Below are 16728 nucleotides of genomic sequence, written 5' to 3'. Positions count from 1 at the left end.
TGCCATACTAGACCAACAAGTCATTGAACGCGGTCGATTGGGGTTTAGTAAACATTCTTGATAAAATTGCCATAATAGACTAGATTGATTCAACCCCTAGATAAGAAGAACAAAATTCCATGATGTTGAGTAGTAACCTATATGTTTGCGTTAATCTTGACCTGCATTGCATTACGCATAGCTTCTATCGGGGCATCCTTTCCAGTCCATAGCTCAAATTGCGCATAAGCCTGCTCTTCCAAGACATCAACTCCTCGGTATACCTTCCAGTTCTGGTGTCGCCGAGCCACCATCATCATTCCAGTCACTTGAGGCCTGTACGCCATCTCCACTAAAACGCCATCCCCTGACGCCGAGAACAATCCAGTAGGGATCTTATCTTCTCCCAGGTCATCAGCAGGTACACACGCCACTATAAGGCGGATGTTTGTATATTCCGCCGCATTGGCCTCATCTAGCGTCGAGAAAGCACGGGTCTTCAGACCAGAAAAGTTAGAGGTCAACTCTTCAGCCTTAGACAAAGTCCGGTTGACGATAACGAGTTCTTGGTACCCGAGAGTCTGGATGGCGTAGCAGGCCGCCCTAGCAGCGCCTCCAGCTCCAAGTACCAGAGCAGAGGATGATGCGAAGTCTTGGGTGCCAGACTTCAAGATACACCTTTTGATGCCTATCCAATCTGTGTTCTCTCCATGAAGGGTCCTTTTCCCGTTCGATTCATGCACAATTACGGTGTTTATGGCCCCGATGTTCTTTCCTTGTTCCGATACGGAGTCCAAGAGCTTGCCGATTTGTAACTTGTGAGGGAACGTGACCGACGCGCCACCAAACTCCGGGCGATTGATGATTTGCTCCACTGTCTGATCAACGTTCTCACTCTCGTGTATCTGGTAGTGATGTGGAAGATCGACGGCTTTGAAACCAGCATTGTGCAAAGTCGGGGACAGGGAATGTGAGATGTTGTGACCAAAGATGAAAAATTGTCTCTGTGGACCATTAGATGATTGAGATGGTAGGTTTGAGGTGAGAAACGTGAGCCTGGCAGAGTCCTGCTGGGGTGGCGGGTTGGTATTGGCGACCATGATGAGAGATTAGTTGAATGAGTATTGATTGCGATAGTGATGCTTGGCCATCTGTTTAATTAAAAGAATTTTGATGTTAATTATAGGGTAATATTGCGAGTGGGAAATACCTTTACCGGCCGTATTGAAGATCTAATCGAGGTGGATCTTCGAACTGTGGCCAATTCATAATTTGGAGATAAGCACAATTATGACATACGAGGATCCTCGGTAGATATCCAACAACGTTCAAGTCAAGGCCAATATGTAAGACGATCAGCAGCCGTGAAATGTGTCATAATACTATTCTAACACTCATGGTATTACTTTCCCACTCTTTTATTATATGCTTCAAAAACTGCTTCCCTCATGGTATTAGCAGGCGCTCTTCGAGTTGTAAATAATTCAAATTGCATCATCCCCTGCTCTGGGAGAACCTCAAGACCATCCACCGCAATCCATCCCTTGTCAGCCAACTGTTTTATCTGATGTATCAATGGAGTCTCCAGTGGAGTGTACGAAAGCTATGACTTTTTGTCAGTTACTGGTTGAGAGATTGGACAGGGCGCGTTATTGATGCTTACCTCAATCACTACACCGCCCGTCGGGCTTGATAGCCAGTTGTCCGGAAGACTAGTGTCCACAGAAGACTCTCCGTTGACATCCTTGGTAGGGATGCAGGAAAGAACGACCGTGGGAAAACTCAGATCTTCGGGCCATATATCCTGTTTCGAATCTAGTATTCTGAACACTGGATCTGCCATACGATCGGGACTCTGGCTGCTCCTTTGAGAAACCGACAAAGAAACCTCAGCTCCATGATTAGTAATCTTGCTTTGATCCGTGAATTGCTTGGTGAGCTCTTCTGCTCTTGATCGGGTACGGTTGTGAATGACTATAGTCTTGATTCCCAGGCGAATGAAAGCATAAGCAGCTGCACGAGCCATGCCGCCAGCGCCCATTATGAGCCCTGTTGTCCGTCGCCTGACAGCATTGATGGGGGAAAGGTTGCGCTGAACACAGGAATGGATGCCAATCCAATCTGTGTTGTCGCCGAAAAGAGCCACAGTTGGACCGGCTGTGTTCCTATCGAGTAAAGAGTCCATAGTAGGCGACTTCAGACACAATAAAGTGTTAACAGCCCCGATAGCTTTAGCCTCCTCGCTCATGAAGTCCAACTTGGGGATAACGGCCGTCTTGAAAGGAGCTGTTATACTGGCGCCCCCAAACTTGTCGTTCTGGACGAGGTCAAAAAGCTCATCAATTGACTCGTTCACATAGATGTTATATCGGTGAGGCATGCCTAACAATTTGAAAGCTGCTTCGTGCATAGCTGGCGACAGACTCTGCGTTGTGTTGTTTCCGTAGATCCCAAAGAATTGACCATCAAGTAAGAAGGACGAGAACGCCGCTGTCTGGGCTTCCCTGACTGTTAAGAGAGAGTTTGAAGAGCAATCGGGCGCCAACTTGCGAATAACCGGGTGAGTGACCGGACTGAGGATCGAGTTGAAACAACACGACATACGGCCCAGATGACCAGTATTGTAAGCTATCACGGGAATTGTGAAGTTTTGGGAGGCCTTGACGCGATGGACAAAGTGTTGTGAGGCGAAGTTATCCGCCAATGATGTTGCTTTCTGGCAGATTCGAAGGATATCGCAGCCAAGGTCTTGGGCCCGCTGGACCATAGCCCATTGCTTCGAACAGTCCCATCCATCTTCTGCCGGATTGCAGACAGAATAGTGTCCTATAACCTTTGTTTGACCTTTCAACGCAATGAGGCTCTCGATCTTGGCTGTGTTGCATTCCAGGTTCACGCAGAGATATTCAGGCCCCATTCTAAGGCCATGTTCTAAAAGCGCAAAATACTGGTCCTCGTCGATATAAGGTCTGCCTGTATTATCGTTTTCGACTTGATACAGTATTGGAAGACCGATATTTCTCCTCACGACAGATACTTGCCGACTAATCCAATCTGCTGTTGTTTCGTCGAGTGCATTTCCATCCTTGCGGAGCGCCGATATTGGTATTGTAACTTCAATGGCGTCGGCTTCAATATCCACTCCTTTGAACTCGAATATGTGAGTAGCAAGCGTTGATAAGGGTATTGACAGAACATAAGTAAATCTCCGCGAGACGATAGGTAATGAAGAGAGGCTATGCCGAGCCTTGTATCTATCGAATGAATCGTCTTTCTTGACTATGCTGTGTATCAAGTGAACGAAATCTTCTTCGACATTCTTGAGCGCGAGTGCGGATGGAGACATGTCCCCACGAGAAGGTGTTGAACTGGGATTGCGTATCAATGTGTCGGAGATGTTGTAATACTCGAAGCTGGACAACCTCCGGTAAGCTGGCGCTGCGCGACGAATGAGATCTCTTATAGTCTCGACATCGAACACGCGAAGATGCTGTTGAATCTCCTTTGCATCACGCAAGATATAGATGATGAGATGATTCTTAGAATATTCTGCAAGCCATTCTTTTCCCTTGCCCTCAACGGCACCAGGCCCACATACGATAATTGCTCCAGTTGGGTTATCAAAGAGCATTGATCTCATCAATTGCAGCTCCTCTTGGCGATATTTCGAGATACCGTGAGCTGCCTTATAGGCTGCTCGTGAAAGGCCAGTCGTTTTGTAAAAATATTGGTCGGCATCAAGAACTCGAAAACCCAAGGAACTGGACGCTAGAACAGCCAAAGTCGACAAGCCACTTCCACGCATACCGATAAGTGCGATGGAGGCATTTGGAGCGTAGTTTAATGTGCGTTGTGGTGCCTCTGGACTAGGTATTCGAGACCTCGATACTGTGGGAGTAGGCGTATTGGAGACTTCTGAAAAGGTTCTTGGTGTCGCACCTTTTGTAGGTGACATATATGATGATGAATCGGTCGTAGTATGACGGCTCACCGCCAAATCTGAAGCCATCGTGAAGACGTGTTGACGAAGGGCGTTTGTGAGGGAGAACTGATGTTGTGAGAGCCTCGGGCATGGAGCTCAGTGCACTGTAGCCATCCTGTGCTGTGGTTATTTTGGAGCCATGCCTCACTAAGTAAAGCTCGACGAAAACATCCTTGGACCCATTCTTCTCCAATAAAAGCGAAGCGGCTGAAGTCTTTGCCGCTTCAGAAATGCCCCTGCACATGACAGGTAACTCCACTAACCCCGCATAACATTGCCAAATGGGTCAAGAAGTCGAGATTATTGATCTGATTGGATAGACACACCAATCCCGTATCTTGATCCTGTAATACCGGTATCCAGCAGAGGGCTCAACTTGCTGCCGCAACGCAAATAGAGATCACTATTCGATCTCGTGGTGCGAAATGTCGACTTCAAAGACCCGACCGAACAACAAGAGCCAGGACAAGGCCATCCAGAGAGGTCCAAAACGAGCAAGGACTGAGGCTGATGACTCTGATGAGGGTTCAAATGGGAGACACAGACATCGTGTCACAAGAGCCTGCAATGAATGTCGAAGACGGAAAGACAGATGTGGTGGACAACGACCTTCTTGCAAGTCCTGCGTCGAGAGCAACCGGATTTGCAGTTATGACCCTTCCAAGAAACGCGGACTTCGTCCAGGTTACGTCAGAGCTATCGAGGCTCTACTAGGGCTGATCGTTACCACGATTGATGGCAGTGAAGCATGGATATGTAGCCTGCTCCAAGGGAAAGCAGAACAGGTCTCGCTGCGTCCGGCTTCACTCCAAATCCAGGATTTTGATGTCTCAATTGACTTCCTACTTGAAGCCTGGAGGAAATGCGCTCTGGCAAAAGAGGCGGGCAAGCTCCTGGATCCTGAGCGTATTGAGGTTGATGAGGATGGCACTGATTCGACTCAGTATTTCGATACAAAAGTGGCCGAGGCTTTTGCTCTATCCTTGACATCACGAGCTGGTGATACAGATGCTCTTTTGACCCCGATGAACACCGATACAACACCGCAGGAAATGACACTCTTTGACTCACCTCCTACGCCTGTCGTCTCAAGCCATGCCCCTGATCAATATGGCGAGATATCCCCCCAATTCCCTGTTGCTCCCTATTTGGAATATCCCATGGCGAACACTAATGGTTTCCCACTATCGCCTGTTCCTCAATTGCCTAAACATTGGTCCTACCTCATGGACGTCTACTTCGAAACAACACATACCTGGTTACCAATATCTCAAAAGCACGAGCTTCTACGTATAGCATATACAGTTGCAAATGGGGGGGCTAACTCTATTAATTCTCCGTCGTCTGGTGAATTGTCCTTTTTACATGCTGTTATGATATACGCTTCTCATCAAGCCAGCTCAATAGCACACTCATCGAAAACGCCTCTCGATCATACATACAAGGCTGAATCACCCCAAGTTCTAACTCACTCATCTCTCTTCGCGGATCCAGCCTCTTACGATCTTGGCCACGTAAGAGCCTTCCTCGTGCTGGCTCTATTTGAGATGGATCAGAAGCATTGGACTGCTGCTTGGACTGCTATAGGCCGCGCCGTTTATACAGCGATATCCATTGGGCTTATACCAAGAAGCTCATCAGAAACACATCGGGTTCGAAACGACGATGTCAAGCGGACGATCCTTGGATGCGCAACACTGGAAACCATGATTGCAGCACGACTTGGGACTTCAACTTGTCTTCGATCAACAGATATTTCACTTAAAGACCTCCTTACTACTGATGGAATGGAAGAATGGGAGCCGTGGCAGCCGAAGGTTTTGCTTAACACCAACACAGCACCCAATCACCAGACTTCAAATCCGCATGTGCCTGGACATGTGATAAGCACTTTCAACAGGCTGCTCCAGGTCATAGCTCAGCTGAACGACTTGATACACCAGCGCAAGAGACCAAATTCAGAAGACACGCTGCATGGGATTATGGTTAACTGTCAGCAGAACCTCCTGGATGACGTCCCAACGGCCTTTGACTTACCCCCTCAATCCCTTTGCCTTCGGATAGTTTCTGTTGCGACACTCGAAATGGCAGCAGCGGAGCGCTTACTACTGCACCGCCCAGACCCATGGCGTCCAGAAGGCTACTGGCAGAATATCGCGTCCTTAGTTGGCCTGATAGATTTACGGGCCAAGTCCTTGGGTCGTTGCTCTGTCTCCCCTGTTGTGCAAAGTTGCTTGGAACTATTACAGGATTCTATAACCATTCAACGGTCACACTATACTGGGACTAGCATTAGTGATGATATAAGCCTCGCTGGGCGGACTATTGCCACATCTTTGGCTTCGTTTGAAGTCACATCTGGAGATGAGCCTCGGCAGGCCAGGAATCCTGGTTCACAATTAAACGCAACAAACCGATCAACAGATCTCATGAAAACGTCCCAGCCTGAAATACGGAATGGCCACATCCCACCTCAGACAGAAATAGCCTTTCAGGTACAGGCTGAGAGCTCAGCTCTTGGTACACTTCTAGAAGCAGCAGAAGCCTCGATAGCACAGCACAATAGCTCGACCGATGCCATATTAGGGTCTCCTCGTCAGGATACCAGTATCACCCTACAGCACAAAGGAACACCTTTAGAATTGGATTTAGAAGACGACGGTCTCTTTGATAGCCTTGCGACGTTGGACTCGGCCGATTGGTAAGTTTCCGTCAGAGGGGGCGAACAATTAATGCTTACAACTGCATAGGTTGGCTAATCCTCCCGAGTTCATGGCGCATCTTGGCATACTTGAAAACCCACCTGACAACATGGAAAACATCTTTGATATGGAGTTTTAAACAAATCAACTCGACGAATCACGAATTGTAATACCACATTTTTGCCACTGGCCCGGGTATGGCTTTTAAAATGCAGCATTCAATTATTAAATAGCATAACTCTGGCTACGCGGGAAGACTTGCTTGAATATAGAGCGAATATGCGCCGCAATCGCAGATACTTACTATGGGCTTTTTGAGAATATTGAGGATCTGTTAATGATGCGAGATACATCTTCATGACCCCGAACGCCCATCCGGTCTGTGGGTCCCATTTTTGTCGGAACAGGATTTTGCCGGTCAATTGTCATGACATCAACCTCAAGTAACGTAGCTGAAACCCAACACTGGAAGCAGTCGAGACACTAATGTCATTCAATCACCCTGTCAGCAAAGAAACCTCACCATGGCTACATATCGTCCCGCTATAATGTCAGCCTCGCTCGGCCGAGCTTGGCTACACAACTTTGCCGACAAGGCTCAGCAAGCTTCGTCTCAGGACTTTCAAGGCATCGAAATCTTCTATGAGGATCTCGAATACGAGGCAAAGAGGCTTCATGATGTTGAAGCGCCCAGCGACGATCAAATACTATCGGCAGCATCGAGTATTCGACAGCTTCTCGATGGCTTAGACATGACAGTCATTGGCCTCCAACCCTTCTTATTCTACGAAGGTCTGAAGGATCGTGAGCAGCACGCCCGTCTGATCCAGAAGATCAAGCTATGGTTCAAAATTGTTGAACGCCTGGGAACCAACACCATCCAGATTCCTGCCAACTTCCTTCCCGCCGACCAATTGACTGGGGACATGGATGTCATTGTCGGCGATCTAGTCGAGCTGGCTGATCTTGGCCTTCAGCAAGATCCCCCAGTTCGCTTCGCATATGAAGCTCTATGCTGGAGTACTCATGTCGATACCTGGGAGAAGTCGTGGGAGGTAGCTCAAAAGGTCAACAGGCCTAACTTTGGTCTCTGTCTAGACACATTCAATATCGCTGGGCGTGTCTGGGGTGATCCTGCGTCTCCCACGGGCAAGACACCTAACGCAGACCAAGACTTGAAGGAATCTCTGGAAAGGCTTGTTCGAGACGTGACCTTGGATAAGGTCTTCTACATCCAGGTTGTTGATGCCGAGAGGATGGAGACACCTTTAGTTGAGGGCCATCCATTCCACGTCGATGGAAATCCCGCTAGGATGAACTGGTCAAGGAATGCGAGAGCTTTTATGTACGAGGAAGACCGTGGCGCTTATCTGCCTGTAGAGAGGATTGCCAAGGTGCTGGTTGAGGATATGGGATACAAGGGTTATATCTCCATGGAGCTCTTCTCGAGAACAATGTCGGAAGAAGGGAAGGATGTGCCGCGACAACACGCCGAGAGGGGCATCAAGGCATGGAACAAGCTAGTTGAGCGACTGGGATTGAACTAGTTGAAACGTATTAAGTACATAAAAGAACTGTTATAATAAGTTGCTGTTTCTTTTCTTCCTTGAGGTTAGGTATTCTGACTTGAGTCTAAATATTTGTTACATACGCTCGATTTATTTGATGATGTAGAATGTTGTTTGTAAGTATTTCCTATTGATCATAGAAGAAGACTAGAAATTAATACCTGCACTGTTCTCTGCTCCATCCATAAGAACCTTCCAAGCTCCTTCTCTATCGAGCTTCTTAACCTTCTCAGGCCCAGTCCAAAGCTTCCACTGCTCTTCAATCTGGTATCCAATAACATGTGTTCCCTCGACCGCATACCATCCTTTTTCTTCCGCGAGCTTGATCATCCTGGTCCTTCTGGGCTTGAAACACATGTCAAGCAAAACACCCTTTTCCGGACGAGACAAGAACTCCTCTAGAGATGCTTTGACAGCAAGCTCCTCAGGAGACTTGGGTTCAAGATCAGGCACGGAGCCGACGACATAGTATGGTGTCTCAAGGCTCTGAGCATCACCTGCCTTCACATGGTAGATCTTGGGGACGGGTGAAAGCTTGTGGGAGTCCCGGATAAGATCATTCACTTCCTGCTCGTCTCGATTCAGCACGTAAATAACTGATGACTTGAACGAAGAGTTGAGGGCGTAGACAGCAGCCCGACTCGCTCCTCCAGCACCAACTATCAGAGCTGGCTTGTTCAAGACTGGCTCGCGGTCTCCCTTCTCCAGCAAACAGCCTTTAATTCCACGCCAATCGGTGTTGGTGCCGTGTAGCCTTTTTGGGTCTTCCCAATCTCGGTAGACGTTGTTGCAAGCACCGATAGTGGTGGCAAGGTCGTCAAGAACGTCAAGACGAGGTAGAATGGCGTTTTTGTATGGCATAGTGACGACCAAGCCGGCTGTGGTGTCCTTTCTTGCGAGCTCCATAAGATCATCGAGAGTGGCGCATTCTGTAGCGTAAAAGGTCCATGGAAGCCCCAGAGATTTTGCGATATGGTTGTGCATAGGCGGAGCGATTGAATGACCGACACCAATGCCCACAAGGTGCAGAGTGCGACTTTCTTGGCTGTTGGAATCCATCTTGAAGCTGTAGACGTAAGTTCTTCCCAATGTTATCCAATTCTCTCTGTGTAGGTGTCGCTTTTAACTTGTCTCTGCTTTATTTTCCACACGGAGTATTCTTCTGCCGCCTAGGGGACGGAATAACTGGAATTACTGGCTGTTACCCGCTGGCTACAGTTGCGGTGGGGCATTGTTAGTGGCTCATAGCCGTAATCCCCCACTATTTAGCAGCTTTCATGCACTATGATCAACAAAGATCCACCGTTCGCGGATGAAGACAATCAGAATTACAAAATTAAAACAGCATTAATTGACTACGTGAAAACTGTAACAACGCATCCAAGCACCGCAAAGGCTCTTCTGACTGAAGTAAAGTACAGTATTCCACTTCTTCTAGCGTACCCGACTTCTTGATATAGCGCTTAACCATTACTTCGGCCAGGCACATCGTTCTGAAAGTTCTTCATCATGGTCCTATTGCTCAATCGTTCCGTCTTGAGTCGCATCTTGCGCTCTGCCCGCTGAACAGTGTCCAACTCCTTCTTTCTTTGAAGTAAGAAGCTGCGCTGCTCCGATGAAGACATATGTATTAAGCTTTGCTGATCCCGCACACTCAGTCGGGCGAGCTGAGACGCCAACGCCGCGTCTTTCTTATCCTTTGTTGCGAGAGTGTCAGAAGGTCCGTTGACAGGCAGAGCGGCTTGAGACTCCTGGTCTTGCTTATCATCATGAGTTGATGTTCGATGTGGCTGTCGAACTGATGCCGCTGTACGATGCGAAAGAAGTTTCCCAGATGATAGTCGAAGGGTATCGCTGTCGACGGAAACGGCATTATCAGATCCGTTTCTCTTGAGACCTTCAAGATCATAGAACTCGAGCATCTCGTCCGACAGCTCAACTCTGCAATGGCCTTTGTCTACCATGTGTTGCTGTATACCTTGGACGGTACGGCTCCTTGTTCCACAGTAAATGCATTCTCTGTAGGCATTAATGACAAAGTGAAGATACCATATTAAGGTCTCCAGATCTACACTGAGGTGGTTTTTGTATGGAATTCTGAGACTGTGTGCTGTTTCCATGTGTTGGAGGGAGTCGTCAAAGGTTTGGGTGGCGTGGGTGCAGATGATGCATTGAGTGGGCTTGAAATCCGGCGCTGAACCATGCGCGGCATCATCGTCAGTGCCGGAGTCCTTTTCGCTATCGGATTCCTCTGGGTTTTTGTCGTCTGTGGTATTTCTTTGACTCGAGTAGGTATCACCATCGTCAATTGTTGCCTCTAACAATCCTGAAGCAGTGGCACGTTGTCTTAAAGCTGTGATACTGGAGATTGTATTAACATCAAGCCGATGACACCTACTAGACATGGATACTTACTGTTCTTCACTCTTTGCATGCACTCTTTGCTCTTGACTATTGTCAAAGGACAGGTCGCAAAGGGAACAGGTTGGTTTTGTTGATGACATGATGGGTAGTACAAATAAGTAAAGACGGGTCGAGGCAGCGTGGGACAAAGGCTCAAAAATAAAGGTCTCTGCACTGTTATATATCAATCCTCAAAGCTTATCGGGACCACTGCATTTAGATTTTCACAACAACGTGCAAGTTCAGGCGATTGTATTCGTGACTCATTTGCCGGGCGGGGCAGGCTCAATCAGGAAGCTGTTCATGATGCTCACAGGATCAGTAAATTATCAGCAGCACGTCGCCACAATCCTCCCACCATCAGGTATTTGCACGAATAAGATCCTGATCATGATGATTTAAAAACTAGTGATATGTCCTGCAGTTGGAAGGTTCATTGAAAACTGATATACTCATTAAGCTTGTAAAGACGCTGTAAAATAACTCCATCCCATTCTATTAATTTCCCTTAAGCCTTCTTTTTCTTCCCGAAACTCCATTTCTTAACCCGGAAAACATAATAAGACGAAACAGCAATAAAAATGTTAAATGCGATGTAAGCCCAAACGATACCGAAATTGCGCCACCTCTCAGTGTAGTAGATGTTACTGCCAGCCAGGAACTGGTCGGCATTGGTAAGCGAGCAGTACTGGCATTGCTGTGTAGCATCAGGGTTCTGGAGTGCTCCAGGTGCCTGAGCCAAGTAGTCGGCCATGTATTCGCCACAGGTCTGGCCCGAAGGTGGGTTGAAGATGGATGTCTCCTCGGTTGAGCATTCGACAGGTCGACCACCCAATTCCGTTGAAACAATACCAGCGACCCAATAAGTGAAGGGACTGACGCGATACATGAAGATCCAGAAACCTGGGAGAGCAGTAGGTGGCTGAAGAACACCACAGAATGTCAGACTCATGAGAACCAGAAGAGTGACAATGGCAGATGCAGTAAGAGCGTCCGGGAACGCAGCAATAGTCATCTGCGCAAAGGAACTGGCGTAAAGCATGAGTTGAATCATGAACAAGAGCACAAGACCTTGGCGGGCCGAGCTCTGGATACCAACAACGGGATAGTAGAAGCAGGCAAACATGAGAATACCAGTGAGGACCTGATAAGGGACTTCGACGAGAACATTGGCGATCATGAAGGCCTTCCAAGAGTAGGCTTTGCTGGGCCGCTCTCGGACCTCGTACAGTTCACGCTGAGTGATGAAGTGAGGTTGAATCTGAGAAAGATTAGTATGTGCATAAGGATGCTAAGCTTGGAACTAACCTGTTGAACCAGAGTAGAGAAAACAGTAATAATCATGAAAACGGAGAACAAGATGTTCTGCATACCGGCCATGGTGGAGTCAGCCTTGAAGAATGAGAAACCAACGAAGAGACCCGCGACTGTGCCAAGGACCAGCTTCGACAAGATGTACGCTGGCATGCGCCAGTACTGCTGGAAGACTCGTACAGTGACTTCTCGAAGCTGAGCAGTGAAAGGCATGGCAAATTCAGCGTGGCTGGCCGCATCGTCTTCGGGAGACTTCGATGACATGGTCGAGTGGATCCTCTCGACTTCAGCCTCAACATCAAGTCGCTCCTGACTGCCCTTCCAAACAGTGTGCCAGTCCTCTCCCTCGGAGCTCACGGCGTTGTTTACGATCTCCAGCATCCATTCAGCTGGGTTCTCGTCATCGCCGCATGTCCTGGCACCGTGTCTCTCGAAGTAGTTGAGCAGAGTACGTGAGTTCTCGCCGATATCGCCAAAGTACACAGTCTTACCACCCCGGGCAAGGAAGAGGAGTCGATCAAACTCTTGAAATAGAATGGCACTGGGCTGATGGACGGTACAGAGAATGGCTTGACCAGCGTCTGCAAGCTTGCGGAGGAATGCGACAATGGCCCACGAACTCTGGGAGTCCAAACCGCTAGTCGGCTCATCGAGGAAGAGAAGAAGCTTTGGCTTGGCAGCGAGCTCAACTCCAATCGTGAGAAGCTTGCGCTGCTCGACGTTGAGACCCTCACCGGGGACACCCACAACAGCGTTGGAAAAGTCCCTCATGTTGAGCATGTCGATGACTCTCTCAACCCAAGCATGCTTCTCCTCGGTGCTGACAGTGGTAGGCTGGCGGAGCATAGCGCTGAACCTGAGACTCTCACGAACGGTGGCGGTCTCGAGATGAAGATCTTGGTCATGTTAGTGATGATCTCACAAAGTATAGACGGAAAGACTGACCTTGTTGCTGGACGTATCCAGTTTTCCTCTGGAAGCTGGCATCAAGTGGCTTGCCGTTGACAAACATATCTCCAGTGATGACACCCATGCTGGTTCGCTGGGCTAGAACGTCCAAGAGGGTTGTCTTACCAGCACCACTGACACCCATCAGAGCCGTGAGTGTACCAGGCTTGACCCAGCCAGTGACGTTGTCTAACAGTCGTCGCGGCTCACCCTTGATCTCGATATCATAAACAACATCCTTCCAAGTGAAGATATCGGTCTGGGGCTCAAGAACAGCAGTGCTATCTGTGCCCTCGCCGGTCTTCTCGGGCACACCAAGCTCCTCGTTGGTGGCGCTTCTGTCAACGCCGGCCTGGAGATGAGCTGGGACGTGACCACGTTGGAAAACGAGAACCTCGGCCTTGCTGGCGGTCTTGGAGTTCAACTCAGTGGCGGCAAAGTAGATGAGCATGAAGACCACAAGGAACGCCAGTAGGATACCGAAGTTGCGCCAGACATGGGAGTAGTAGTAGCGGTAGTTGGTCTGAATGAAGGCATCGCCGCTGACTGTTCGTTGACCAGCCACAGCTCCAACAGTTGAGCAAATCCATGAATCTCCAATGAGATCGGGATAAGCAGGAACAATAGCTGAGCAGATGAACTCGCGGCCGTGGAACTCATTGGCAATCAGGATCTCAAAGGCATAGTAGATTGGATTGATCCATCTGATGGGTGTTAGTAACCATGTAGTAAAACAGCGAAATTGGGTACTTACCTGATCCAGCCAAACCAGTCAACCATTTGTGGCACACGAATCATGAAACCAGTGTAGATAACAAGAGCCAGAACCATAATACCAGCGAGAGTCATAGCTTGGGAAACCGTCTTAGTAACAGCAGCCATAGTTCGGAAGATGGCTGCCATCACAAAGGTCGAGATGTAAGTAATCAGGAAGAAGAGAAAGAAGGGACCGGGTTCGCGACGAAGTCCAGCAAGGAAGTACAGGATGATGTTGAAGACGGTCGCTGAGACAAACTTGATGGGTATATCAGCCACAATGCCAGAAATAGCTTCGGCAGCAGGGTGGTAGAAGGCGTAGGATGCGTGTTTCTCGACGATAGGGCGTTGGGCATAAAGATTGTTGATCTCAGAGATGGCTGCAAGGGCGTTCATGAGGATACCCATGAAGAGCACGGCTCCTTTGGAATAGAAGCTAGCAGTTGCGTCGCCCGTACCGTAGTACACTGAACCAATGATGAGAGCCATGATAACGTTGGTTGCGACATTCGTGACGGTTGCTGATAGATCGTTCCAAATTCGTTGGTAGGCTCGCTTGGTTGTGAGGCGAATCTGGGTCGCAAGGCTGATGATGTAGGGAGACTTGGGTCGGACGTGTTTTCCTTGACTAGGACGTGGGGTTAGTATATGGAGTAGTTGTTGCTTTGTAACATGTACTTACACAAGGTTCTTGCGCGCTCGCAACGGAGCGATTGCCTCGGATCGGTCATGGACTGGATACTCAGCCTGGTAAAGCTCAATCTCCTCGCGCAATTCCTTGTACTCAAGAGAATTATGCCAGTACCTCTCAAAGTCTTCGGCAGTACGAGGGACCTTGTTCTCCATTCCTGCTCGAGCCTTTCGTTCTTGGGGATTGGTGACCGATGTGAGGAAGTCGCCCACGGTTTGACGCTGCGGGCATTGCCAGCCCATCCTCTCGAAGTAGGCCTTGGCTTTGATGGCAGGTCCAAAGTAGATCTGGCGGCCTTCGTATAGCACGACAGCCTTATCAAAGAGGTCGTAAATGGCTTGACTGGCTTGGTAGATAGCAAGGGCGTTGGCAGAGCCGGTGTAGTCGGAAGCAAGACGAATTGCCTCAGCAAACTTCAAAGCAGTCGCTGAGTCAAGACCTCGTGTGCTGTTGTCCCACGCAGCCATGGGCGATTGAGCCAGCATCATCTCGGCGATACTGACACGCTTGCGCTCACCACCTGAAACACCACGAATGAAATCATTACCAACCTTGGTGTTGTAGGTATGACTCAGACCACAGACAGCCATGACAATCTTGGTTGCGTTCTTGCAAGCTTCTTCGCGGGTCACTCCGACGAGGTTCTCGGAGTTGGAGGGCATTCGGCATGAAGCTGCAAACTCAAGCGTTTGGCCGACTGTCAAGTGAGGGAAATGCTTGTCAACCTGTTCAGAAGACGCGTTAGTAAAGTTGTGTGTGAATGATGTACTTGCAAGTCGCTTACCTCTTGGTTATATCCCGTCTCGCCCTTGAACTCCTTCATCATGTCCTTCTGCGACACTCCATTGTATTGAATGGTTGACTGCTCACCGAGGCCAAGACCTTCCAGCTCGCCAGTCATGGTCTTCAGCAATGTTGAGCATCCAGAGCCTGGGCGACCAAGGACGATAAGAGTCTCACCACCGCGTAGAAGGCCGTCAAATCGGTGAAGGATTGTTTTCGGTTCCTTCTTGCCTGATCTGAGGTGCTCTCCTAAGCGTAATGGGGCTTGGACCAGATCAGCAAGAGTTTGTTGTAGCTGCAAGGCGGCGCCTGTGCCGTAGACGCTGAGGTCCTTGAAAGCCACGCCTGCACTCTTGGGTCCAACGCCAGCCTCATTCAGCTGGCGCATAGTAGCTTGTAGCCATTTGGAAAGATCAAAGGCTTTATCGGTCGGGTCCAATGCGGGATCATTTTCGCCGAGATCTGGGATTCGTGAAGGTAGTGTCGCTAGGCTTTGTCTACGATGTTGAGAGATTCCGGTAGCAATTCGTTGAAGTTCCTGGCGCTCTCCTTCTTCAATGATCATGGTATTCGTTCGTGTGAGTGGTGAGGGCTGGCCGTATGTGCTGCCAGTGGAATATTGAGGATCCCTGCTCGACTCGCTGGATGATGATCCATCTGTATGGATTGAGTTCGGTAGGCTTTCCGTTGAATGCCTGGGAGCCATCTTGGCGTTGGTATAAGAATTAATTGGAAGTCAATTGAGTACCAGCGCGCAGTGGATGGATACAATTGACAATTGCCAATGAAGTAGATTATGTTAAAGATAAAGGGATATAATTATTAAGTTATGGAATGAATGGCTTTCCGGGAGGAAACAGCTTGACTTTAAGCCCATCAACGCAAACGGCTTGAGCTGACAGCGTCAAGCCCGTCAGCAAGCCCAACACTAATGGGATTAAGCTACGGGACACTCAGGACACCGAAAAAGTCGCCATTGGTACAATCATTAGTCGGAAGCTCGGTAGCTCCAAACTCTGCGTCTTACATGCTTTGGCTACTTGAGACGTGGACATGTTTGTCGGGTGCTTTTTGCAGTCCGCTAGCCCGACCGGGGTGGAGAGGGATGCACGGCGGCTGACAGTCATCACTGAAAATCAGTCATGATGACACAGATGTACCGGAACAATCTTTAGGTTTAGCGCGGAGCGGAGGTTCGGGAGTTTGGAAAAACCCTTCGAAGCCGCGCGCTAGTCCGCGGACTTTGCGGGCTGGAAAGTCCCACTACGCTGACGCGGTTTTTTTTCTCCTTTTCTAGAAAGGCCAATGACGTCAAGCCAGATCGTGGAATTTTCTCCTGTTGTCCAGTATTGCAACAATAGCAATTGTTGTGAATACTCGAGTAGCATTGGACTCTTGAGTCACTTTACTTTATTACCTTCTTATACCTGTTCATTACGATGTGCTGGAATGCAGGAAGCAGGGTGAATAGGATACAGTCACCAAGCAATGTACCTACAGGTTCTTTACGATCATTTTGATCTGGTATCTAGATAAAGGGTTATTGGTTTCTCAGATCTACAGATAGCGGCCCGCAGCATGACGATCGGTAATTATCCCGCC

General features: G+C 48.7%; 6 protein-coding genes across 6 annotated transcripts; 2 read left to right on the top strand and 4 right to left on the bottom strand.

The window, feature by feature from the left end:
• Nucleotides 1-137: 137 nt before the first annotated feature.
• B0J16DRAFT_362339 (type I 3-dehydroquinase-domain-containing protein) lies at nt 138-4071 on the bottom strand (the record flags this gene model as incomplete). Its single annotated transcript, XM_046129798.1, has 3 exons — nt 1825-4071; nt 1590-1794; nt 138-1035 (listed from the first exon to the last, which is right to left on the bottom strand). Exons 1-3 carry the CDS (start codon nt 3986-3988, stop codon nt 138-140), a joined length of 3267 nt encoding a protein of 1088 aa, XP_045982168.1. The 5' UTR covers nt 3989-4071.
• Nucleotides 4072-4386: 315 nt separating this feature from the next.
• Nucleotides 4387-6995, top strand: B0J16DRAFT_397814 (fungal-specific transcription factor domain-containing protein; the record flags this gene model as incomplete). The annotated part of the gene is made up of 2 exons (XM_046132338.1): nt 4387-6662; nt 6712-6995. The coding sequence occupies 2 exons, from the start codon at nt 4387-4389 to the stop codon at nt 6800-6802; spliced, it is 2367 nt and encodes a 788-aa protein (XP_045982167.1). The 3' UTR covers nt 6803-6995.
• On the top strand, nt 6708-8235 carry B0J16DRAFT_120909 (xylose isomerase-like protein). The gene has a single exon (XM_046121595.1). The coding sequence runs from the start codon at nt 7188-7190 to the stop codon at nt 8208-8210; it is 1023 nt and encodes a 340-aa protein (XP_045982166.1). The 5' UTR covers nt 6708-7187; the 3' UTR covers nt 8211-8235.
• Nucleotides 8236-8378: 143 nt separating this feature from the next.
• On the bottom strand, nt 8379-9347 carry B0J16DRAFT_397812 (uncharacterized protein; the record flags this gene model as incomplete). The annotated part of the gene is made up of 1 exon (XM_046132337.1): nt 8379-9347. The coding sequence occupies exon 1, from the start codon at nt 9288-9290 to the stop codon at nt 8379-8381; it is 912 nt and encodes a 303-aa protein (XP_045982165.1). The 5' UTR covers nt 9291-9347.
• Nucleotides 9348-9561: 214 nt separating this feature from the next.
• B0J16DRAFT_414041 (C2H2 type zinc-finger-domain-containing protein) lies at nt 9562-10792 on the bottom strand. Its single transcript, XM_046133403.1, has 2 exons — nt 10647-10792; nt 9562-10592 (listed from the first exon to the last, which is right to left on the bottom strand). The coding sequence occupies exons 1-2, from the start codon at nt 10733-10735 to the stop codon at nt 9695-9697; spliced, it is 987 nt and encodes a 328-aa protein (XP_045982164.1). The 5' UTR covers nt 10736-10792; the 3' UTR covers nt 9562-9694.
• A 224-nt stretch (nt 10793-11016) lies between these two features.
• On the bottom strand, nt 11017-15937 carry B0J16DRAFT_340147 (ABC-2 type transporter-domain-containing protein). Its single transcript, XM_046127631.1, has 6 exons — nt 15128-15937; nt 14335-15068; nt 13651-14280; nt 12894-13600; nt 11943-12844; nt 11017-11895 (listed from the first exon to the last, which is right to left on the bottom strand). The coding sequence occupies exons 1-6, from the start codon at nt 15830-15832 to the stop codon at nt 11143-11145; spliced, it is 4431 nt and encodes a 1476-aa protein (XP_045982163.1). The 5' UTR covers nt 15833-15937; the 3' UTR covers nt 11017-11142.
• Between the last annotated feature and the right edge of the window lie 791 nt (nt 15938-16728).

This window comes from Fusarium flagelliforme (assembly GCF_020744385.1).
Source record: "Fusarium flagelliforme strain FIESC 12 MPI-CAGE-AA-0113 chromosome Unknown B0J16scaffold_4, whole genome shotgun sequence".
NCBI classification, from domain to species: Eukaryota; Fungi; Ascomycota; class Sordariomycetes; order Hypocreales; family Nectriaceae; genus Fusarium; species Fusarium flagelliforme.
This window is presented reverse-complemented; position numbering and strand designations above follow the sequence as displayed.